General features: G+C 46.0%; 1 protein-coding gene across 1 annotated transcript in view; it reads right to left on the bottom strand.

Moving 5' to 3' along the window:
• The window catches only part of LOC147107743 (proto-oncogene tyrosine-protein kinase ROS-like), a 281,208-nt gene that overhangs the window by 134,164 nt on the left and 120,890 nt on the right, over positions 1-26,154 (bottom strand). The window contains exons 35-40 of the mRNA XM_086007024.1: positions 22,013-22,102; positions 20,937-21,072; positions 19,296-19,458; positions 17,672-17,736; positions 16,080-16,209; positions 11,991-12,088 (exon numbers count right to left, since the gene is read on the bottom strand). Coding sequence (XP_085863150.1) covers positions 11,991-12,088; positions 16,080-16,209; positions 17,672-17,736; positions 19,296-19,458; positions 20,937-21,072; positions 22,013-22,102 — 682 coding nt within the window. The remainder of the gene's footprint in view (positions 1-11,990; positions 12,089-16,079; positions 16,210-17,671; positions 17,737-19,295; positions 19,459-20,936; positions 21,073-22,012; positions 22,103-26,154) is intronic.

Raw genomic sequence — 26,154 nt, 5'->3', positions numbered from 1 at the left:
TGGAGAAGGACGACGTTCCCATCCATTGCAGCCCCCATAGTATCTGGGCAATCAAAGTTATGAAGGTCAAAAAGCCAAGTACCTGCAAAGTTATGGTCAGAAACCAAAACTACCTCAGACAGCGTTGACTCAATGCAGAAGTCTCTCTTTCTATGTCTCTCTCCAAATCTCTCTCTCTCTCTCTCTCTCTCAGAATGAGCAGTGCAAAAATGGCTACCACACAAAAGCCAGGAAGAGGCCCCCTTTAAATAGCGCCCCCGCCAGCCCCACAGCGACTGGGATGCATTCCAGTCAACCTGTCGTTGGTAGTGCCAGGCTGAAAGGAGGGGGGCGCTGTAGTGTATGTGCCTTTAAGGGGAGAACTACTTTTTACAGCTCCTGTATACTGTAGTACCGGCAGTGACCACACCTGTATATAACCCTGAGTAGGGATCTGTACTGTTTAGTTTTAGAGCAACCCTCATCCAGTAAACACCTGTTGATTGTTCCTCTGCAGTCTCTGTTGATTATTTGAAGGACACACTACCTAAAGATTCACGGATTCAACATTGGCGACGAGGTGATTCGAACCTACCTGCAACTCTGCAGAAGAAGGCCGATTCCATCAGTGCGGGCGTCGACCATCCTGAGAGGACTTGAGCAGGCAGAGGAGGCTGTGGAGAGCTGGGCTTGGTTCTCCAGCCGCGACGATCCAGCGCAGTGGGCTGGCAGCAGGTACGGCGCAGACCCTTCCCGGACAGCGGCGGCGGGAGCCGACCGACGGCACAGAAAAAGGCCAAGCAGCGTCGATGCGTAAGAGAGAGGGTAAAGCGCACAAGGTGCAGCCGGGGTTGAAGACCGAGCGGCGTCAACGAGAGAGGGTGAAGCACGCAGGGCGCAGCCGGGGTTGAAGACCGAGCGGCGTCAACGAGAGAAGCGCGCAGGAAAACGCGCAGAGCACGGCTGGTGTTCAAGGGCTGAGCAGCGTCCGTGGGGGGAAGAAAAGAAAGCGCGGGAGACGCCATTTGGGCCGCAGCGGAGAAGAAAGGGAAGCGCGGGAGACGCCATTTTGAGCCAGTGGAGAAGAAGGGAGAGCGCGGGAGACGCCATTTTGAGCCAGCGGAGAAGAAGGGAGAGTGCGGGAGATGCCATTTTTAGCCAGTCTAACCACACCCAGGGATGCAGAAGAGTGGCAGGGTCACAGCGTTAGACAATGAAGTCGAAAATTGGGCGACATATGTAGAACGCATAGAGGTGTACTGCAAAGCGAATGAAGTGCCAGATGCCAGGAAAGCACTGGTATTGTTGAATTCCATGGGTGCAAAAACGTACGACTTACTGCGAAACCTAGTCACCCCAGAGAAGCCAGTGGAAAAGGATTTTGAAAGCATAGTGGCAATCCTACAGGACCACTTAAACCCCACACCGCTGCTGATAGCAGAAAGATTTAAGTTTCACAAAAGGAACCAGCATAAAGATGAAAGTAATGCTGAGTATTTAACGGAACTGCGCAAGCTATCGAAACACTGCCAGTTTGGAAGGGGACTAGCAGATACTTTAAGGGACAAGTTTGTGTGTGGGCTTCAAAGTGAAGGAACCCAGAAACGGCTTCTATCAGAAAAGGATCTTACGCTGGACAAGGCTTTCAACATGGCAGTATCACACGAAGCAGCCGCACGGGGCGCTGCAGAGATACAACGGAGACCGCAAGCATATGGCACAAATGAAATGTCATATGGAGCAGTGAAGTGTTATCGCTGCGGCAGAACAACACACGACCATAAGGATTGTTGGTTCAAGGACCAAGTGTGCAGACAGTGTGGAAAAGTAGGACACATAATAAGAGTCTGCAGGTCGGGAAAGAAAACCAGCAGCAAGAAACCTCCACAGGAGAAGTACAAAAAGGTACATAAGGTGACGGAGAGTAGTTCAGACGAACAGAAAAGTGATACAAACTCCGGAAGCAAGGAGCTGGGTTGTCTGAAACTACATAATGTAACCAAAATGGAGGATCACCAAACTATCTGGGTCATGCTCAAGATAGACGGAGTCCAAGTGAAAATGGAATTGGACACAGGATCAGCCCCAACAGTCATAAACCAAAGGGACTACAAGCGGCTATTCTCACATATACCCTTGAGAGATACAGAGATTATCTTGAAGACGTACACAGGGCAAAAAGTCTACCCCAAAGGAAAAATAAGGGTGAACGTGATATACAACGGCAAGGAAACACCAAAAATGGACTTATATGTATTGCCAGATGGAGAACCACCACTACTAGGACGTGAATGGATCCGGAAGATACAGTTAGATTGGCATGCCATACAAGCACGGACGGTAGATGCCAAAAAGGATGACGACATCACACCTGGACGACTGTCAAAAATGCTAACTGACGCACAAGAAGTGTTCCAGGAGGGACTCGGAACACTAAAAGGCATAACAGCGATGATCAAAATAGAGGAAAACGCAAGCCCAAAGTTTTTTTTTTTTTTTTTTTTTTTTAAGGCCAGACCGGTGCCTTATGCGATCCGCCCAGCTGTCGAAGCAGAGCTGGAAGGTTTGGAACGTTCTGGAGCACTGTCCAAAGTGGACTGGAGCGAGTGGGCTACACCCATCGTTCCTGTAATGAAGAGGTCATTGAGTAATACGCCTGGGGAACCAAAGAAGATTCGCATCTGTGGGGACTTTAAGGTGACAGTGAACACAGTCCTTCACACAGTACAATATCCGCTTCCGAGGATTGAAGATATTTTCGCCTCGCTATCTGGAGGAAAACGCTTCACTAAGATTGATCTGGCCCAGGCGTACCTGCAAATGGAGGTAGAAGAAGCCTCGAAACAATACCTCACGATCAACACTCACAAAGGTCTCTACCAATACAACCGGCTGGTGTTCGGGGTAGCATCGGCTCCGGCTATTTGGCAAAGGGCAATGGATCAAGTCCTGCAAGGGATTCCGGGGACCCAGTGTTATTTGGATGACATCCTGTCACGGGCGAAAATGACAGTGATCACCTCGCCAACCTGGAGCAGGTGCTCACGAGATTGAAGGAATATGGGCTCCGAGCTAATCGCCACAAATGCGAGTTTTTCCAGAAGCAGATCTCGTATTGTGGCCACATTATTGATGAAGAGGGGTTACATAAGTCCCCTGAAAAGATTGAGGCAGTAGTCAAGGCTCCAGCACCGGAAAATGTGTCACAGCTGATGTCGTTCCTCGGGCTGGTGAACTACTACCATAAGTTCTTACCAAATTTGACTACAATATTACACCCACTGAACACCCTACTGCAGACAGGGGTACCATGGAAGTGGAATGACAAATGTAAACGAGCTTCCCAGAAGTGCAAAGAATTGATCACATCAAAAGAGGTGTTGGCCCATTTCAACCCTGCACTACCAATTCGGTTGGCGTGTGATGCATCACCCTATGGTATTGGAGCGGTGCTGTCGCACAAATTCCCAGACGGGTTGGAGAGGCCAGTAGCCTTTGTGTCTCGGTCACTAACCTCAGCCGAGCGCAACTACGCCCAGATTGACAGGGAGACCCTCAGCCTAGTATGGGGAGTAAAAAAGTTCAACCACTATCTGCAGGGGCAGAAGTTCACCTTGCTGACTGACCACCAACCACTTGTCTCCATCTTTAACCCAAAGAAGGGCGTTCCGGTGATGACTGCGCAACGGCTACAAAGATGGTCCCTTTTTCTAGGGGCGAACCAATATGAAATAGAGTATAAGGGCACGAAACAGCATGGAAACGCTGATGGGCTATCACGCCTGCCACTGCCTACTGCGGAGGAAGCACCAGCAGTGGACCCTGTCGAAATATTTTATTCGACTAGAATTGAACGCTTGCCAGTAACTAACGCGGATATAGAGAAGGAGACCCGAAATGATCAGACACTGTCTCGGGTATATGATTTGACGGTGAAGGGATGGCCAACACATGGCGACTCACTGTTGCCAGCATTCTCATCCAGAAGAGAACAGCTGTCAGTATGCCAGGGGACAGTGATGTGTGGATCCCAAGTGGTAATTCCACCCAAATTAAGGGAGAGAGTGCTCAATGAGCTTCACGAAGGCCATCTGGGAGGGGTGAAAATGAAAAGCCTTGCTAGGGCTTATGTGTGGTGGCCGGGAATCGATCAACAAATCAAGGACCTAACAAAGAGCTGCTCAGGATGCCAGAAGGTCCAAAATGCACCACCACATGCCCCTCTACACCCATGGGAGTGGCCCTCCTCTCCATGGCAATGGGTGCATATTGATTTTGCTGGTCCATTCATGGACTCAATGTTCTTAATAGCAGTGGATGCGCACTCGAAATGGCCTGAGGTGATCAAAATGTCCTCCACCACTACGGAGAAAACGATTGCAGTCCTACGGACCATATTTGCCAGGAACGGCTTGCCAGAGCAGATTTGCTCTGATAACGGACCACAGTTTGTGTCCGACGAGTTTCGGAAATTTATGAGAAGGAATGGGGTAAGGCATTACACATCCGCCCCGTATCATCCAGCCACAAATGGATTGGCTGAGAGGTTCGTACAAACCTTTAAAAAGGCAGTAAGGGCCATGTGCGATGACGACATTCCACTGCAGCATAAGGTGGACAATTTCCTGTTAGCCTACAGAAATGCGACACATGCAGTTACCAACCAGACCCCGGCCATGATGTTCTTTAACCGAAGGTTGAGATCTCGTCTGGATTTGCTCAGACCAAATGTGCGAAGAAATGTTGAGAGTAAGCAATTCCAGCACATCAATGAGAAGCCGACAAGGAGCTTCAATGTAGGACAACCAGTCTTGGCCCGCGACTACCGAACAGAGAAATGGCAACCCGGAACGATATGCACACGGCAGGGGCCACTAATGTACACAGTGGATGTCGGGGAGAACATTGAGACGCCATGTCGACCAGATCCTAGCGTCACAGGAACGAGTCAACCCCATGTCTAGTGTACCTGCTGATGAACCCGACATACCGGTAGCATCTACCCCAGAAACAGTAGCATCGGAAACTGATGAACTAACCGACGACAGGGGGCCAGAATCGCCTCCGCACCAAGAACAAGACACTCAGGAAAGGCGCTATCCAGAAAGGATCAGGAAGCCACCCCAAAGACTGAATCTATAAATGGACTATTTCAGTTACTGTGCATGTTAAAAGTGTTAACTGTTATTTGAATGTTATGGTACTGTTAATCTAAAAGGGGAGGAATTGTAGTGTATGTACCTTTAAGAGAGAACTACTTTTACAGCTCCTGTATACTGTAGTACCGGCAGTGACCACACCTGTATATAAGCCCTGAGCAGGCATCTGTACTGTTAGTTTCTAGACTACCCTCATCCAGTAAACACCTGTTGATTGTTGATCTGCAGACGAACACCATACCTTAAGATTCACGGATTTAATAGATGCCATGTCGACCAGATCCTAGCGTCACAGGAACGAGTCAACCCCATGTCTCGCGCACCTGGTAATGAACCCGACATACAGGTAGCATTTACCCCAGAAACAGTAGTATCGGAAGCTGATGAACCAACCGACGACAGGGGGCCAGAATCGCCTCCGCACCAAGAGCAAGACACTCAGGAAAGGCGCTATCCAGAAAGGATCAGGAAGCCGCCCCAAAGACTGAATTTATAAATGGACTATTTTCAGTTAATGTTGCATGTTAAAAGTGTTAATTGTTAAATGAATGTTATGGTAGTTAATCTAAAAGGGGAGGAATTGTAGTGTATGTGCCTTTAAGGGGAGAACTACTTTTTACAGCTCCTGTATACTGTAGTACCGGCAGTGACCACACCTGTATATAACCCTGAGTAGGGATCTGTACTGTTTAGTTTTAGAGCAACCCTCATCCAGTAAACACCTGTTGATTGTTCCTCTGCAGTCTCTGTCGATTATTTGAAGGACACACTACCTGAAGATTCACGGATTCAACAGGCGCCACTGAATTTCCGGTTTGGGGCGCCCCAAGGGCGGGCACTCTCGAATGACGTCAAGATCTGCCAGCGCAGGAGATCGGGCGGTATTGTTTAGCGCCGCCGCAAAATGTCCGGTCAATTTCGCGAGAGGCGCAGATATCGCTGCGCCCGGGCGCTAGTTGGGTTGCGCCCCACTTAGCGCCCTCTTAAGGCGCTAACGGGTGGTGCTACCAACTGAATTTTTCACCCTGTATATTTTCTTTCGGTGACGGACATGCCCTGTCAATGAGCCACAAATGGTCACGTCAAACACCACTCCTGCAGAATTAATGCTGGTAAAATCCCACCTAAACTTCTGAAGGGAAGTTAGTCATTGGTCATAAACAGGAAAGGCAGCACAAAACAAAAAAACTTTTTTGCTGTACAGAGGAATGACAGTAGTTGGATCAGAATCGGGAATGGGGCAGAAAGTTCAGAGTCCTGATTTTGGGAGCGCTGCTGCTGCCCCGTTCCTGCCTGGTGGGGGGGGTGGGGGAGGGGGGAAGTGAATATTGGCCCCACGTTATTTGAATTTGTTTCTATTTCCTCCCAAACTGCAGTTCATTCCAGAAAAGCTCTGCTAGCTCACCAACAGCACAGTTATTTCTACAACATTACCAAAATACTGTTGCTGGCAAAGACTGCAGCCCTCTCGGACTGCAAACTGCACAAGTACAGCTGCTAGAACATGAGTACAGTTTAAAAACTCTTCTGCTGATTCTTCCAAGGAATAGCATTTCCACAGTAAGTGAATTACAAGTTTTATTGACCAAGTTATCTTTTTCACCTGCAATCTTTGCTGCCTAATTGCCAGCAACAGCTGCAAATCATTTGGTTATGAACAGTGATTCTTTCCATTTCCAAATGTTTATTCATCGGTTCAAACAAAGGTCACTCTACTACTACAAAGCTTGAAAATTGTTGGCTTGTGAGAAAGCCACAAATAATAGTGGAGGAGATATCCCATTAGAACTGGGCAAAAGAAACAGCCAGCTTGGTTTCCACTCATTTAATTAGTGCAGCATTCACTGTACTGAAAGGCTCATTGGAACTTACACTTACTCAAAATAAGTTGGAATTCTAACTCCCCAATCCGAACGTTATAAATGTGAATTAAAGTTAGGGCTGTGCTGATGATTACTGTCGTTACTACCAAAGAATGTCATCACAAAGTGAGACATAAGTTTGTCCCCCCCATTCTGCTGAGTTCACAACTACTTTGGGAAGGCAGCGAGCAAAGGGCTAGAGAGCAAATGGGTACAGACAAAGAGTTGGGTAAAGAGAGGGGTAGAAAGTGTGGAGAGGTGAGGAAAGAGAGGTGTGTGGGGGGGGGGGGGGGAAGAGAGAGAGAGAGAGAGAGAGAGAGAGAGAGAGAGAGACGGACGAACGGGGGAGAGAGAGACGGACGAACGGGGGAGAGAGAGACGGACGAACGGGGGAGAGAGAGACGGACGAACGGGGGAGAGAGAGACGGACGAACGGGGGAGAGAGAGACGGACGAACGGGGGAGAGAGAGACGGACGAACGGGGGAGAGAGAGACGGACGAACGGGGGAGAGAGAGAGACGGACAAACAGGGGAAGAGAGAGACAGACGAACGGGGGAGAGAGAGAGGCAACCGGGGGGGAGAGAGAGACAAACGGGGGGGAGAGAGAGACAAAACGGGGGGAGAGAGAGACAAATGGGGGGGAGAGAGAGACAAACGGGGGGGAGAGAGAGACAAAACGGGGGGAGAGAGAGACAAATGGGGGGGAGAGAGAGACAAACGGGGGGGAGAGAGAGACAAACGGGGGGGGGGAGAGAGAGAAAGACGAGGGGGGGTGAGAGAGGGAGCGAGAGAGACAAGGGGGAGGGAGAGAGAGAGAGAGAGAGAGAGAGAGAGAGAGAGAGAGAGAGAGAGAGAGAGATGGATGAGGAGCAGGGAGAAAGACAAAATATTTATCCATCTCTTTTAAAAGCTGTTATGTTGCTTCTAGAATGTCATCCCATGGTCCAACAACCCTCTGCGGGGAGGGGGAGAAAAACCAAACCTATTCTTGTTCTTTTGGTAATGACCTTAAACTTATGCCATCTACGTCACAGCCCAGTGACCAATGGAAATAGTTTTCACTATTTATCTGATTAAAACTCTTCCCAATTATGCACACCTCGATCACATCTCCTCTTATCCCTCTCTGCCCTAGTGAAACGAGTCCCAGTTTCTCCAGTCGCTCCTCATGACTGAAGCCTCTCACTCCTGCTGTTCCATGAAACTGTTCAATTAGAGGTTATGGGTTGTTTTGATACACTTAAATCTGCACTATTTATATGTCAAACTTTATATTTTAATCTGAATCTTCCTAAAGTAATTAACTATCGAAAAACTTAACAAAAATGTAATTCAGGGATTTTGGAGATTCAGGGCTCGATTTTGTCATGAGGCGGGCTGGGGTCATGTCATCCGCTTTTCGTGTTATCCACCCGATTCCAAATCGATGTGGGAGGATGATGCGATTTTCACATAATTGGGCAATTGAGTTCCAGCGTGTGGGAACCCATGGCCCAATTAGTTTTTTCAGTCTGAAACCTGCCTCCGATGACGTCATTATTGCTGCTGCATTTAAGGTCTGCAAGAAGCCTTGCTTCTTCTGCAGACTGCCAACCTTTTGTCATTTGCCGTGAGAGGGACCTGGAGGCAAAATGAGCAGCGGGAGACCCAAGTCTGCTCCCAGATTTGATGACGTCGCCCTGCAAGCTTTGGTGGAGGGAGCAAGAGCTAATAAGGAGGTACTCTTCCCTTCTTCAGGGAGGAAGAAGCCTCCCCAGCAGACGAAGGAGGATCCAGGTGGCCCAGGAGGTCAACGCGTTGTCGCTGATCCGCAGAATCTGGATTCAGTGCAGGAAGAGGTTTCATGACCTTCTGCGCACTGGAAAAGTGAGTATGAATTTCCCATCACCCTCAATCTGATCCCCATTGCCTCTCCTCACCAGCACTCCGCTTTAGCAACCTCTTTCTCCACATCCCACTTGACACTGACATCCCTGCACCCTTACCCATTCCCTCTCTCTCTATGGTCACATTCACCTAACTATTCGACTATGCAGCCCTCACACTCCCCATCACTGTGATGCTATAAAAACAACTTACAAAACACAGGGAGGGCCCTTGGTCTTGCCACCTCACTCCATCTTTGTCTCCTTCTAAGCATCTATACTATGGATTCTCTACACTCACTCCTTCATTCTCACTCAAACTCCACTTGTCTCCCTCATTGCAGGAAAAGAGAGCTCACAATAAGAGGGAAAGAGCGAGGACAGGAGGAGGGCCATCCTCAGTAGCGCACCTCACCCCTTAGGAGGAGGCGGTCCTGGAGATCGTGGGACTCGAGGACGATGCGCAAGTGGGGGACGGACAGATGGGTGCATCAGAGAAAGCTGGTGACAGAATAGTTTTTCATCTCTCTCATTGACATTGCATGAGTCGCTGATAATGATTCTGAAGCTCTAACAGATGGACCTATGATCATCTGCAATATGCAATGTGCATGTAACCTTGGCCTCACATCTCTGACTCTTTCCTTTACTCCCCCACAGGACCATCGCAAGCACCCGTCCCCAGTCTCCAGGAGGAACAGCCCGAGCCTCCAGACTCCTCAGAGGAAGCTACAACCTCTGAGGGCACAGCATCAGCAGAATTCAGCCAACACAGCACCAGCGCAGACACTCGCACCTCGGTGGGACCATTGCGAGATAGAGTAATGTTGTCACCTGGTGTATCACAGCTCACAAGTGAGCATCAGCAAATTGTGGAGACAGAGACAGCAGTGGAGTCTCCTAGTCGGAGGGCGCAGGACACTCCCAGTTCGGCTCAGCTACATGTCGACCCTCTGCTTCTGGGTCCATCCAGAAGAACAGCGGTGCTGAAACTCCAGGAACAGGTGCAGGAGTCTCTGGCAGGTTTTGTCTCTAGGGTCACTGCGAGTGTGGAGCAAATGGAGGAGTCCATCACGAACATGAGCAGAGCCATTGTGGAGTCATTGGCGCATGAATGCAGCACCACGGAAAGGATGGCAACCTCTGTGGAAAGGATGCCTACAGTAGACGAAAGGATGGCTACGGCCATGGAGGAGCTAAGTCGCCAGAGTGTAGAAAACATGGTGAGTGTTCAGAATAGGCTGACATCTTTGGAGGAGCGATGGGCAGCTATTGAACAGAGAAACCAGACCTTCATGGAAGTCCTTCTGAGTAGGACTGCCAGTGCAGATACGGGTCCCCATGGCCCCCCGATGTGCAGCAAGGTGCTCTCAAGCCACTTGCAAGCGCTGAGGTGGACCTGGCCCATGAGAGGGATGTTGGTGGCAGAGAACAAGGAAGTGGGGGTTCCTCTCCAAGCGCTCACACTTTAATGCCACTGCCAAGTCCTCGGTCAGAGCCCCACCAGAGTCCACACCCAACTGAGATCGGCGTCTCAACCCCTGCACAGCCGCAGGAACAGCAGACTGTTGACGAGCCCTCACAGGTTCGCAACCCCTGAAGTCGCCTGCCAAAGGTGTCGAGGCAGGAGCAGCAAGAAAGGTGAGCAAGGGGCCTCCACATCTGCTGAAGCCACAGGGGAAGCACCATGTAGGAGTACGCGCAAGAGAAAGATACTGCAGAAATAGACACAAGGGTAGTCACTTGGGTGAAATGTGTTTATTTTTAAAATGCCATCAGTTGGTTATTGTAAATAAAAATTCTGATGGCAATTGTTGCAGTTGTGACTTTCAGGAGTATCTATTAAATCTGCACAAATTGCATTTGCAAAGCAGAGAAGTTTGGGGGGTATCTCCTGCACCGATGGGCTTCCATGCGCTGGCGCCTTCTGGCCTGTGCAGCTTCAGATGGGTGAGCAGCAGCTTGGCGCTCCTGTTGTTGCTGCTGCTGTTGGTGCTGCTGTTGTTCATGGTTCTGCTGCTGCCGCAGCTGGTCTTCATCCGAATTTGATGTCCAGGAGAAAAGGAAATAAATGGTTCCCATGCTTCTGGTAGATGCCTCAGTTGAGGAAGCGCTCATTCAAGGTGGCAAGAGGGGTTTCCCAGGAGGTCACACTGGAGATGGGCATCAGGCTCCAAACTTCCACAGCTATGGTTATGCCTGCTAAAAGTTCCCCCAGACCTGAGACAACAAAGTCCTGCCACCTGCAAATGATGACTGATCAAATCTCCTATTTAATGGTGGAGCTGCAGCTGATTGTCAGCAATCCAATTGTGCTACCGCCAGGTTTCACCGTCGTGTTTCAGAGGAGGCGTGCATCACGTGGGAAAAGTGTTAAAATCAGAAAGGCCTCTCAAAATGGGATTATAGAGGCAATTCAGTGGTTGTTAAGGGCCTTAAGGGCCTATCCCGCCTTTTGGAGGCGGGACGGAGACAGGATCAGAAACCACGCATTTGGGAAAATTGCTTGGAGGCGGGGTCGGCCGCCACGTTTCGCAATTTTAACACCCCACACGCCTCCATTCCCGCCTCCTCGGGCCTGGCAAAATCGAGCCCTCAGACTAGAAACAGGTACAGGGGTTTTAATGCATCAGAAGGCTATTTGCAAAGGATAACACTTTTCAACATTATAGGAGTAGCTTACACTATGCATACAAAAATATGAGTGTATAGGATTGTAACTTGAAGCAAAACATTATTCCTATGCCTGATGCACACCAAGATTTCCCAATTACTTATCCTCCACAAAGCTCAGAAAGTACACATAAATCTAATTTGAAAACCTATTTAGTTTTTAAACTTTAGCTTCATTAGGCTGCATCATAACCTGCATTTTCCTATAATTGACAGACTCAGTCCATGTTGCCAAGTTAGTTTTTTTATAAAGAAAACACAGTTCTCATTAAGGCAGGTTCACTTTCGTTGCCAGATAAGTACTTACTCTGAAATGGATTTCTTTGGCCAAAGACAGTTAGTTGTTTACATCTATATCTTGTGCAGTGACTTTCAGGAGTATCTATTAAATCTGCACAAATTGCATTTGCAAAGCAGAGAAGTTAAAATTGTAATATAAATGTTACTTTACCTGTGGACAAAATGCATTTTCTCAAGGTAGGTACAGCCTCTTGCAACATCTAGACACACATCTATGAGGTCACCTACACAGAGCAAGGGATGATGACGCTGAAAAAATTAAAGAATTCAAGATTAGCAGCTATTCTCAAAGCAGGCGCATGGGAACACTACCATCTCCAAGTTCCCCTCCAAGTCACACACCATCCTGACTTGGAAGTATATCGCAGTTCCTTCATCGTCGCTGGGTCAAAAATCCTGGAACTCCCTCCCTAACAGCCCTGTGAGAGTACCTTCAACACATGGACTGCAGCAGTTCAAGAAGGCGGCTCACCACCACCTGAGAAATTGTATCAAAAGAAAAATACTGAAGTTGGAGGACAGATAGGTGTACAGTAGGAACTACAATCTGGTGTATTGTTTGAACAAAATTGAATAAATATCTGGTTACTTGCATATCCAAATACTTGTGAAACAGCAAACCATGAGGACAAATGACTGGATGAAAAAGGATATTTGAAGTTGGTTCATATCATCCTTTAGAAAGATGATGATGATTACCTGGTTATGAAAGGCAGTGAAGGTTATAGCCTAAGATATAGATGGTCAAACTTTTATGAATATTACACTAATTTTCATTCATTTTTCTTAAGGAATCAGTGGAATTTTAGTTTTCTATTTTTAGAGGTTATTTTCTCCTTCAAGGAATTAAAGTTAGCGTGAATTACCCTGGCTATTAAAATTGTGCATGATCATCAGAGTTAATGACTTCTTTTTTGAGTTCACCAGGAATTGATTACATCCAGTTGAGTTGATTCCAAAATGATTAAAAGGATGAAAATTAATCAGAATCCACTGTTCAATCACTTCTAGTTTAATATTGCAAGCCACTTCTCACTTTTCAAAATGGCTTTTTCAATTCGCAGACCAAACAATGAGTACACCCCATCTTAATATTACTCATTAAATTGCAACATTAAAAATAAAAACAGATTAGCATTGGAAATGGAAGCCATAAAAAGTGAGATTCGGAGAAGTGATGGAAAGCTTGTCTGAAGACATGGTTTTAAGAAGGTTTTATGAAGGAGGAGAGAGAGAGAGAGAGAGAGAGAGAGGTGAAGAGAAAGAAATGTCTAGGAAGAGAGCTCGAGTGATTTGGACTGAGGCAGCTGTAAGGTACCCTATTCTTTTTTTTTTTTAATTCGTTCATGGGATGTGGGCATCGCTGGCAATGCCAAGATTTATTGCCCATCCCTAATTGCCCTTGAGAAGGTGATGGTGAGCTACCTTCTTGAACCGCTGCAGTCTGTGTGGTGAAGGTACTCCCACAGTGCTGTTAGGGAGGGAGTTGCAGGATTTTGACCCAGCGACGATGAAGGAACTGCGATATACTTCCAAGTCAGGATGGTGTGTGACTTGGAGGGGAACTTGGAGATGGTGTTGTTCCCATGCGCCTGCTGCCCTTGTCCTTCTAGGTGGTAGAGGTCGCGGGTTTGGGAGGTGCTGCTGGAGAAGCCTTGGCGAGTTGCTGCAATGCATCTTGTAGATGGTACACACTGCAGCCACGGTACGCTGGTGGTGGAGGGAGTGAATGTTTAAGGTGGTATATACGTAGGATTAGGATTTGGCTTAATATCATATAATTAAAGTTTTTGCTTTTTTTCCACTTATAAATAGCTTGTAGACTTGTACTGCAGCTCGAAATAATAAAATGGTTGATTTGCTCATTCCCAGAATTCTTCAGGATATGGATGACATTTAGCAAGATAAAGCTTTGTCAGTGGGGAGGGGTTTTTTGTTAGCAAGGAATTCTGCATAAGGTGTCAGTGGTCTCCCAGATAAAGGGTAGCCTATCTCACAACAAACAAGACAATGGTCAACAGATCAGTTAGGAAACTGAAAAACAGATCTGATCACACCATAATGAATCACCAAGGTCACAAGGACAGTGTATGTGACTAGAGCACAATAAAGATCTTAAGCTTTCCTTCACAATTCATAGAGATAGACAAGAATAAAAGAATCGATGATGGTTACATTCTCTACCCAGAGCACAAGCGGGTAATATTGTTTATTGCTTAAGACATTGAATGTGTCAAGACTCGGTCGAACTCAATAAAGATAATTTGCAACCAAGAAATTGGTGTCAAGTCTAAGATCCTTACACAGCTGACTGTTCGACCACAGATAGTGAAGTGGAAAAAGGGGTGTTTGAACTAGAAGGATGGAGTCAGAGGAATAGAGCATTTGGGTTGGAGGAGCTTTCAGAGGAAAGGTGGGACAAGGCCATCCAGGGGTTTGTAGACTAGGATAAAGATTTTAAATTGAATACACTGGGGAATGGGGAGTCAGTAAAATTCAATGCAGACAAGATGATGGGAAAATAAAACTTATTGTGGGAAAGGATACAAGAGAGAGAGTTTTGGACAAGCTGAATTGATGGAAGGAGGTTGACAGGAGACCAGCAAGCATGGTGTTGAAATAATGGACTCTGGAAGTGACAAAGACATGTATAAAGATTTCAGCAGTGAAAGGGATAAGATAGGGGTGGAAGCAGGCAGCATTGCAGAGGTGCAGGTAAGTGATCTGGTGCTGGATAAGATGTGGGGGGTAAAGCTCTCACCATAATTGCAAACTGCCTGGTCCACCCTCAGAGTGTGGCCAGAGAGGAAGAATGAAGCCAGTAGTAATAGAAAGAGGAGTTTCCAGCAAGGACCAAAGACAATGGGCAGGATTATCATTGGGCCGTGGAGGCGGGATTGGAGGCGTGTGGGGGGTTAAAAACCCAAAATCAGGGGTCCCGACACCATCCCACCCCCAACCCGCCTCCATGCCAGTTTCAAAGGAGGTGGGTACCCACCCCGCACTGGGACCCGCCTCCCCAAGGCGGGAAGGGGATTAGTGCCAATTAACTGCCTGTTAACAGGTAGTTAACAGGCAGTTTTTAGCCTAATCCCTATTTTTATCCCTGAAGTGTGGGCTTCCTGACGGCTCCAAACCACGCCAAGTTAGAGGAGGCGGACCGCCGGGATGAAGGGCTTGGAGGGGTCGAGATGTCTGGTGTTCAGGTGAGTGATGGGTGCATGAGTGCAAAGGTAAGTGTGTGTAAAGTGTTTAAAGAAGTTTTACTTACATTTACTTCCCTTTACAGCCTTCCTTCCTTCAGGTCTCGGGAGTCCCTCATCTCACCGGCACAGAAAGCAGAATGGCTGCGAGCTGTCAAAAACTGCAGCATTCAGCTTTCTGTTCTGGGGAGATCTCTATCATCCTGACAGGAAGGAATTAACTTGGAGTACAGATTGTCAGTGTTTGACAGCTTCAAAGAGCTGGCAAACACTGATATTTCATCTGTCAAAAGGTCTTGACAGATGAAATGTCAATCTGTGACGTCACCTGTTGCCGGGTGGCCCTTAATTGGCCTGCTGAGTCCGCTGGGCAGGCTCAACAAGGTCAATCAAGTCAAAATCGCGTGGGTTGGCTAGAACTCGATGGAGGTGGGACTACAACCCCAAAAGTTGTAGTCCCGCCTCCTCAATGAAAATCCAGCCCAATGGCTTCATTCTTCTCAATGTCAGGCTGGAGGAAATTAATACTCATTTGAGATTTTATGTCAAATAAGGATCCTGACAACATGCAGGCGGTCGGGGAAAGTAGTAGAGAGACAGACATTGGTGTCATTGGAATGTACATTGAAGTTCATCCCATGTCTGTGGATGGTGTCACTGAGGGGCAGCATACAGATCAAGAGGAGAGGGCTGCGGATAGATCCTTGGGGGACTCCAGAGGTGACAGTGCAGGGAAGGGAAACCATTCATGAGGTGCACTGGCTGCATTTGGATATGTAGTAATGGAAGTGTGCAAGGGCAGTTTCCCATGGAGCTTGACAAAGGAAGAGAGACATTGGAGGAGGGTCATATTATCAGCTATGCCAAATACTGAAGATACTCCTGGTGGATAACAAGGGGCAGAATATTAATTATCCCATTTGGAAAAAGAGAAAAATTGCATTTTTAAAAATGAAAAACAAAATTCTGCATCAGTGTTGTTGCTTATTTTCCAGTGACATGATGGGAGGAGTGTCAATATTATCTGTCTAACGTACCTGAGAGCCACGAGCTCCTCGGAGATAACTGAGCAAGTCTCTTCCCTTCATAAGCTCCAGGAGTAAGAACTGTGGCTCATTCAGCAGGCATACGCCCAGCAGCTTAACTATATGAGCATGATCAAAATGACTAAATGAAAACAAACACACACAATTAGAATTAATATTCCTAGCATTGTAGAACACGAAGCTGCTAATGAAAAATGTATCTGAAGTCAACAACAAAAAACACAAGTAAATGTCATAAAGGATAAAGCAAAAGTGTTGTGTTGTTTTTAAGTAGTAAGATAAAGGACATTTTGAACAAGTTGCTTATTCTGGGTTAAGTAGAAGGCAAGAACCTTTTGTCAAAAAATTATATTGGAAACATGTGGCCCTCATCTCTACTGCAAATAGTAAGGTATGGATAAATAATGCCTGCAGACAATGAAGAATGTTTACAAATATGGATGAACCAACTGTCTTTGCATATTTTAATTTGAACATGCTATTTGCCATGTGCCAAAATATCAAATTCCAACGCACTTGTTCGCTGTGCAAATTGTGGCCAAAACGGGAATAAAAGAAACAAAAATGCAGGCCGCATTATTTCACTCAGAGCCGCAGAATTATTTCACCCTATGGGAGAGATTTCCTAGATGTTTTTATAAAGAACATGTTTATGATTTTGCTGCACCTAGCATACAAAATAAATTTCCCCTATACCTTTAGATAGTCTGAGAAAGAATTTCAAATGACTGAGAATTAGAGCTGAATTTAGAGGAACTCTTACAGTGTGGCCAGGTTAAGAACATAAGAAATAGGAGCAGGAGTAGGCCATTCGGCCCTTCGAGCCTGCTCCACCATTCAATGAGATCATGGCTGATCTTCTGCCTCAACTCCATTCACCGGCCCTATCGCCATATCTCTTGATGCACTTACTAGTCAGAAATCTATCGACTTCTGTTTTGCATATACCCAATGACTGAGCCTCCACAGCCCTCTGAGGTAGAGAATTCCAAATATTCACCACCCTCTGTGTGAAGAAATTTCTTCTCATCTCAGTCCTGAATGGCCTACCCTTTATCTTGAGGCTGTGGCCCCTGGTTCTAGACTCCCCAGCCAAGGGAAACATTCTCCCAGCATCCATCCTATCAGGCCCTGTAATAATTTTGTATGCTTCAATGAGATCCCCTCAGGTTGCCTGCTTTCTTTAGTGTTGCCACTTTCTTCAGTGTCCCTTTAAGCAGGCACAGTGTATATCCTGCTGCTATATCAGGTGTTTGCCTCTCCTCCACTTCCCTCCATCCTCCCTCACTCTGCCACCTCTCTTTAAATATTTTCTGGCCCTCCTCTGTTCATGACTCATTTGGGCCCAACTCCTAATCTTCCAATATTTTCTATCCATGACCAAAATGTTGTGTTCTCTTACACATAGATTTGATTGTTTGCAAGTTTGAAATGCAATCTATGTAAGTCAGTACTTATGGGACACTGTAGCTGTCAACATAAAATCACTAAGTTCTCCAACAAATTTCAACACGCAACACACCTTTTCTCTCCAACGTTAAAAAAACACAAACCTCTCATCAGGTAGCTTAAAAAAATCCTACCTCATTAAATAGGCCTCTTTCAGGAATTCAGATTTTTCGTGATCTGTTGCCCCTTTTCTCAGTGTCTGGTAAGTAAATAATCATACTGCAGTGAAAATTGCATTGCAGCCTTGACTAATAACCTTCAACTTGACGAGAATCTATTTATCTCAGTTGTTATCTCTAAATATAATTTGTGCCCCAGAGAAGAAAATAAGTAGCAGGGTAGATTTTTTTTGCTTCCCATGATGTTTGAACAAGAATGGGACACAAATAGCACACTGGTAATCCTGATGGGTGTTCCAAAGTTAGTCTTAATTAGAAATGCATGGTGAGATCCATTCCAGGATTGGGACTCCAACTGGGACCTTGGTTAATATCTGACGCAGCTATCCCCACAGGAAAACAGTTCAGACTGTGTGAATAAGGGCAGTCCACCTCTGGTGCAAGCAAACTTATCTTGCATCCACCCTTTCATCCTCTTCTTCTGCCTCCAAAAAACTCAAATGAAGAGCAGCACTCAGTCCAATGCCCAGTTGAAGAATTATGATTGCAGCAATGAAAAATTTAGCAGTAATTTATGAACTCACTTACCAAAAGGCCAGAACATGCCTTCCTTTTATTGCCCAGTTCTATCGGTGAGCTGAGCACACAGCACATTCCCAGTGACAAAATTGGGAAATATTAGGTTGGTCACCTTCATTTGCATTGGAACCAAAGATCATTTACAGTACAGACTGAATTTGAATCCAGTGATAGGGATGGCTGTCTGATTTCCTGGCCCATGGTTGCCCATTCTCCACACAGTTGTTGCTGGCTGAATAATCTACCCAAGAGTCTTTGGAATAACAAATGCCAAACAGATAGAAAGATGCAGCCTGCACTTACATCATGCCTGATCACATCCCTCACAAACATCCCAAAGCACTTCACAATGAATTACTTGGAAGTGCAGTCACAGTTTAGGATGGCAATTGTGGCACTCAATGTGTGCTACCATATCTTACAAAAAGCATCGAGATGAACGGTTAGTTAATCTTTATTTGATGGTGCTGGTTAAGGGGAGAATGTTCGCCTAGACACTGGGAGAATTTCCGGGTCTTCTTTGAATAGTGCTGTGGGATCTTGAATGCTGACCTGAACCACTGGTGGGAACCTCAGTTTACATCTTCTGAAGGCTGTAACCTCTAACAATCCTTACTACTGCATTGAAGTATCAGCTGAGATTATATGCTCAAGTGTTTAATACATTCCGAGTGCAAGTTTCAGCTCAGAACTGGGGAAAGATATGATTGGTACAATTGAGTGATTTTATACCAGAACATGAGTGTAATGTGAGGTTGTAAGATTATGGCTTATAGTTTTAATATTAGGGTTATTGATATGAATCAATGGTTGGATGCGCTGCTAAACATTTCTGTTTGAGTTTCCAGCAAAGGGAACCACCCGAGATACTAACCTATCTCTTTCTTTCAGAATGACCTGGTGTATTTCCTACATTTTTCACTTTTATTTCAGATTTCCAGCATTTGCAGTTTTTCTTTTTCTTTTGGTTGGGAGTCTGGCTGAGATCTCCTGGCTCACAATGCAGCACGGTCTCTCCTTCTTTCCTTTTACTGAACACGCATTATTACTGTACACTTACCTTTACAGCTACTTTGATATCTCCACTGTCAGGCCCCAAAATGTCTTCAGCTTTTCCTTCAAACACTTCTCCAAATGCTCCACTACCAAGAAAATTTTGCAAAGTCAGTTTCTCTCTTGGAAACAATGGAAGAGACTCGAGCTCCACCTGTGTGGGAAGGCAGCTGGAAAAACAAGAAGAAATTATTTGAATTATTCATCAAATTGTTATCCTTTATACTTCAATTTTAAAGACATTAATAATGAGTACTTTTGAGTTTCAGATAAGCCAGTCAGTTATCACAATTTAGCACCTTAAAATAAAAATCAGTTCTAGAACCCCAATCATCTTCTTAGGCAGTCCCTCGGAACCGAGGATGACTTGCTTCCACACTAAAAATGAGTTCTCAGGTGACTGATGAGTCCAATGCGGGACCTACAGTCTCTGTCACAGGTGGGGCAGATGGTGGTTGAAGGGGCGGGTGAGTGGGGTTCTTGGGTTGACGTGCACTCCTTCCACTGTTTGTGCTTGGCTTCCGTTTGTTCCCGGCGAAGAGACTCTAGGTGTTTGGCGCCTTCCCTGATGCTTCTCCTCCACTTTGTGCAGTCTTGGGCCAGGGATTCCCAGGTGTTGGTGGGGATGTTGCACTTTTTCAAGGAGGCTTTGAGGGTGTCCTTGAAGAGTTTCCTCTGCCCATCTGGGGCTTTCTTGCCGTGTCGGAGCTCCGAGTAGAGCGCTTGTTTTCGGAGTCTCGTATTGGGCATGCAGACGATGTGGCCCGTCCATTGGAGCTGATCGAGCATGGTCAAAGCTTCGATGCTGGGGATGTTGGCCTGAGCGAGAACACTGACTTTGGTGCACCTATCCTGCCAATGGATTTGCAGGATCTTGCGGAGGCAGCATTGGTGGTACCTCTCCAGTGCTTTAAGGTGCCTGCTGTACATGGTCCATGTCTCTGAGGCATACAGCAGGGCAGGTATCACTGCTGCTCTGTCGACCATGAGCTTAGTGCCGGGTTTGAGGTCCTGGTCTTCAAACGCTCTCTTCCTCAGGCGACCGAAGGCTGCATTGGCACACTGAAGGCGGTGCTGGACTTTGTCATCGATGTCCAACAATCACAAGAACCCCGATAACTTGTCAACAATCTAAATGTGCGAATTGCAAACTTTAAAGCACTAGCTCAGAGATTGTTCTAGAAAATCTTCCACTAGCACATAAATGTCAATTGTTGTGGAAGAGACACTGGTCACTGAGGGCAGTAATATTTGCTTTAGGCGTACAGTGTGGCCCAGCAGAAAACAACCCCAATAGGGCATCCACGCCATGTCTACCACTCATAACTAACATTTAACTAACATATAAATGAATCAATGCTGTTGCTTAATGCACTTGCTTCAACCTGCCTAGCTCCAGAATAGAGTTCAGTCAATAAATGCCACTTCAATCTAGTCAAATAATCATATACAGCATGTGATGAATTCTGCTATCTTTCATTGGATTTACAATCATATTGTCCAGGGTAAAATCAATCATGCTGTTCCTAAGCTAATTCACGCAGCAATATTGGAACGAAAGCTATACAAGAGACCAGGGTAACTTGCTTCTTATCAAGGATGGTATAGAAACTAATATCTGACAAAAAGAAAAGGAGCTGAATTGTACCTCGAGGTATACCAGATGTTTGTCTGAATTACAGATGCGTTCATATTTCTGATCAAAGCCAATTCCAAATCCGGATTGTAGTTCACATGAAAAGTGGTTATGTCTCCCTTTTGTTTGTCATGCTTTGCATTTTGGGCTGGTAAATGTAAAGAATATTAAGTTTTATAAAGAAATAATATCTAAAAAATACAAAGTGAATCTTTATTAACAAGTGAAACTCTGGCCTCGATTTTAACCTGGGGTGAAAGACGAACGTGGACGCCCTGACTCAACGAGCTGATTTAAGTGCCGGGCCTCATTAACATAGCCCAGAACCCAACTGTTGCCTGAACCCAACGAGAATGACTAGGAGCTGGTGGGCTGGGGCGGGGCAAGTGTGACAGGAGGCCGCCACCGGGGACTGTTCCAATGAAAGGGGAGAGCTCTAGACACAATCATGGTCGGAGAAGGCCTTGAATTACGTGTGGGGCCTGGAGGGGCCTTCCTGCTCCTCCTGGCCCACAAGGAAACCTTCAAATGATTTTACTTACTTGGGCCTCTCCTGGATCCTCTCATGCCAGCTTCCCTGGACATGATCGTTTGGTCATCTGTCCCGAGATCTTCTGTGGCTCGGTGTCAACATTTTTTTTATTGATATCGCTCTTGTTAAACACCTTGGGATGTTTTGCTAGGTTATATGCGCTATATAAATGCAAGTTGTTGTTGTTGATGGGCACCGAGCGTGAGTTGCGCAGCCCGGGATTAAAATAGCGTCGGCATCTGAATGACATCATCAGACCCAAACTTTTGTATTTCAATTAAACCTTCGCCTACCTGGGGCAAGGACGTCGCTCACTGCCCGAAACGTGCCTGTTAAAATGGCACAGGGCACAAATGCGGTGTGAACAAGGTGAGTACCACGGTGCCGATATTTTAACCCCCTCCACACCCTGTTCTCGTCAGGCACAGGTGGTAAAAAATCGGGCCTTATATATATCATATATCTCAGTTTAAGAGGTCTTTAAATAGTCTAGAATGACTCATTTTATCTTGTAAACAATATACTATCTTTCAAACAGAGTATCTTGCAAACTCACCGTAAACTGCTATGGAAATACAGAAGACAGCCATTATAACTGTAGCACAGATAGGTCCAAGTACGAGCAGGACAAGGTTTTCATGAGGTTCTGTTGACACATTGTTTGGAATAGTTTATACAAAATATTTTCAGTATCAGATCTACTTGTGTTGCTATGTACTTTTGCATACACAAACTCTACATACCTCTCTAATGCAATAAAGTCCTTTTAAACTGAAACACATTCACTGGATTAAAATGTAGACAAAACATGTTTGAGAAATATGAATACTTTTGGAGGCAATTTTATAAATATTTCTTTTATAAAGCAAAAAGATCCATTCAGACTTTGAATGGATTTCAAAAATTAGTCCTTTTTAGATTTTCCTGAAAACAGCCAACTTTTTAAAATGAGAATATACTGGTACTAGACCGCTAGAGTTTGATAAGACAGAAACTAGTAGATATGGAGAGTTTAAAAATAAAATTCAAATTTACATATAAGCCTAGAAATTGCTGTTTGCAGTATTACCAGCCACATGCTTCATGTGTTTGTGTGATATCTTTCTGTCCAGTAATTTAATCCATTTATTTTAAAGGGGTTAATGCCTCTGTCAAGATAGCAGACAGAGAAATGTCATATTAAACCTTCATGTGATAATGGCCCGTCATTTCCGATCGGAGGCTTCCTGCGTGCGGAGGCCTCCTATCGGAAAAAAATCTACGAACTTACTTGAGGGCTCACGAGGTCCGGGCACTTCCGATCCTGGGCCTCTCCACAGTCGAAATGTGCAGGGCCCACATATCCCAGCGGCACATGCGGCTCGCAAACGTCCAAGGGATCACGTGGGCCAGGTGAGCCAATGAAAGAAGGGAATCTCCCTTCATACTTTTGACAGATAGACCGGTCAAAAGTATGAATGGGGATCACTGAAAAAAGACACTAAAACATTAAGGGGGAGAAATTCGGTATTGCCCCGTTTGGGGCGCAATTATCGGCCGGGCGCAAAGTTTAGCGCCTGGTGCTAATTATCGCCTCCGACTGCAAACTTGGCTTCTATCACCCCTGGAGGTGATTGGAGTGCCAAATCAGGTGCTACACACCTCTCTTAAGGCACTACGCCGAGGAGCGAGGCGCTAACTCAGAGCGCTGCCAAAGCTTATGTGATGTCAGTTAGCAATAGCACACTGGCGCCGGCCAGTTCTTAAAGGGGAGGGTCGATCTTGCTCTCCATCCATCCAGCAGAATTGATGTATCCACCTGTAAATCAATTCTGCTGGAAAGAACAATGGAGAGGTCCAGGGAAAGAGCTCAGAGTGCAGCCCCCACAGTCTCTTCTAAATCGATGCAAGGAAGGTCAAATCAAAATGAACCTGCAAAGTGCTGCTCAGTACCCAAAACTCCTTCACACAGCATTGAATCTCTCCAGAAATCTCTCTCTCTCTCTGAATGCGTGGTGCAAAAATGTCATCGACAAAAAGTCACCTTTAAATAGCGCTCCCCCAGTCCCTTCCCGACTGCAAAACGCTCCCCTCAACCTGTCGTTGCTAGCGGCAGGTGGTAAGGCAGGGGGCGCCACTCAATATTCGGACCGGGGTGTTGCACGCTCGACTGACGTCACGATCCGAGAGCGCAGGAGATCGTGGCGGTAGTGTTTAGCACCGCTGCAAAATGTCTAGTTAATTTCGCAAGCGGCGCAAACATTGCCGCGCCCGGGCGCTAGTTGCTTTGCACCCCATTAGCGCCCTCTTAGGGCGCTGATGGGAGGCGCAATGCAACCAAATTTTTCCCCCGAAATAAATTTTTTAAGAATCATCACGTTTTTAAAATGAGTTAAAATTACATTAAATTAAATATTTTAAACAAAAATGTAATTTTTTAAAGTTTTTACGGAGCTAAAAATAAACTTACTTTTTAAAAAGTATTTTAAAATTATAAATGAGTGAATTTTTTTACTTTTTTAAACTCTTATGCTGGTAAAAGCAGGCCTTACACCTGCTTTTACCAGGCGTAAGATTTTTAAGTGATTTCAGCGGGCGGAGGTTCTGCAGAAAGTGGCACTCTCTGCCCGCAGAGGCCCTTCTCCAGGGCAGGCGGAGGATCTGTCAAGAGGATTCTTGACAGGTCGGAAATGCCGATTTTCAGCGCATGCACTTCGCATGCCTGAAACTGGCATTTCCGATGTTCCTACAGATATACACAGCCCGTACACACCCATAGGCATCGGAAAATACAGGCCAATATTGCAGGCAGTAATTTCCAGACTATAATTTCCACCAGTTCTTAATGTGGTAACACTTCAGTACTTACATCCCCGATCATCCACTCTACACTCACCGACACAATACAAGAATCCCAGTTACTTATTATTCAGAACCAACATAACATTTGCCATCTAACAAAATCTGAATTCTCTAGCATAACTAATCTTGGATGCTAACCACCAATTCAAATAACTACATGATCACACCGTATCACAGCATCTTGATGTACTAGCATACTGATTAGAGGCAAGGTGTGTTTATGTCTACAATTCCCCTTATAGTGAGTTCCAGATTTCATCCAAACACTGCCTTCTGATTTAAGAGGCATTGACAGAAGTCTGTGAACAGTTACAGCATGCAAAATCAAAAATAATTCTAAAATGAAGCAAAAAAATAAACACATAAGATTGCACAACCAGCGCATGAAATTTTATACATAAATATTTTTAAATAGCTTGCACCATTTAACAACCACAAACTGCTTTAATTTAACATTTTTTGATTTATATAAACCTGGATTTTGCAGTCGGCGGCGTACCTACAGAGTATGCCACTGGCATCAGAAAAAAATGCGACACTCCTTCACGAACTTGCTGTTTGATGCTGCGTACTAGAGGGCAGCGTAATGGCCCACAGATCCCAGGGGCGCACCGTGTGCAGAAGTGCATGTGGGATCACGTAGGCCTGGTGCTCCAATCATCAAACAGAAGGGGCTGGATTTTAACTCGGGTGTCGTGTTATCCGCATTTCGTGTTATCCACCCGAATCCAAATGGATGTGGGAGATTGATGCAATTTTAACTTAATTGTCCAATTGATTTCCAACATGCGGGAACCCTTGGCAAATGGGTTTCTCCTGACTGAAAGTTGCCTCCGATGACGTCATCATTGCTGCTGCATTTAAGGTCTACAGCAAGCCTTGCTTCTTTGGCAGACTGCCAAGCTTTTTGCCTGTGGAGTGTGAGACCTCTGCAGGAAAGATGACTAGTGGGAAACCCAGAGATGACTAGCGGGAAACCCAGATCAGCTCCTCGTTTTGACGAGGTGGCCCTGCAGGCATTAGTCGATGGGGCTACAGCCAACAGGGTGGTGCTCTTCCCTTCTACAGGGAGGAAGAGGCCTCCCAAGCTGACCAAGGCAGTGTGGATGCAGGTGGCTGAGGAGGTCAACTCCTTGGGAGTCACACAGCGAACCTGGATTCAGTGCCGCAAGAGATTTCATGACCTTCTCCGCACTGGAAAAAAGTGAGTATGATTTTCCCATCACCCTCAATCTGATCCCCATTGCCTTTCCTCACCAGCACTCAGCTTCAGCAATCTCTTCCTCCACATCCCACTTGACACGGACATCCATGCACCCTTACCCATTCCCTCTCTCTCTATGGTCACATTCACATAACTATTCGACTATGCAGCCCTCACACTCTCTATCACTATGATGCTATGCAAACAACTGACAACACACAGGGAGGGCCCTTGGTCTTGCCACCTCATTCCATCTTTGTCTCCTAAGTATCTATGCTATGGAATCTCTACACTCACTCCTTCATTCTCACTCAACCTCCACTCGTCTCCCTCATTGCAGGAAAAGAGAACTCACAATAAAAGAGAGCAAGTGAGGACAGGAGGAGGGACAGCCTCATTAGCCCACCTGACCCCCTGGGAGGGGGCGGTCCTGGAAATCGTGGGTGTAGAGGAGGATGCGCAAGTGGGGGACGGACAGATGGGTGAAACACAGCAAGCTGGTGACAGAAAAGTTTCCCATCTCTCTCATTGGTATTGCATGAGTCGCTGATAATGATTTTGAAGCTCTAACAGATGGACTTATGAGCATCTGCAATATGCAATGTGCATGTAACCTTGGCATCACATCTCTGACTCTTTCCTTTACTCCCCCA

The sequence above is a fragment of the Somniosus microcephalus genome, chromosome 14, assembly GCF_052327205.1.
Source record: "Somniosus microcephalus isolate GS21.2 chromosome 14, FLI_Smic_1.0, whole genome shotgun sequence".
In the NCBI taxonomy this organism is placed as follows: domain Eukaryota; kingdom Metazoa; phylum Chordata; class Chondrichthyes; order Squaliformes; family Somniosidae; genus Somniosus; species Somniosus microcephalus.
The sequence above is the reverse complement of the archived record's forward strand: the minus strand, read 5'-3'. Positions and strand labels throughout refer to the sequence as shown.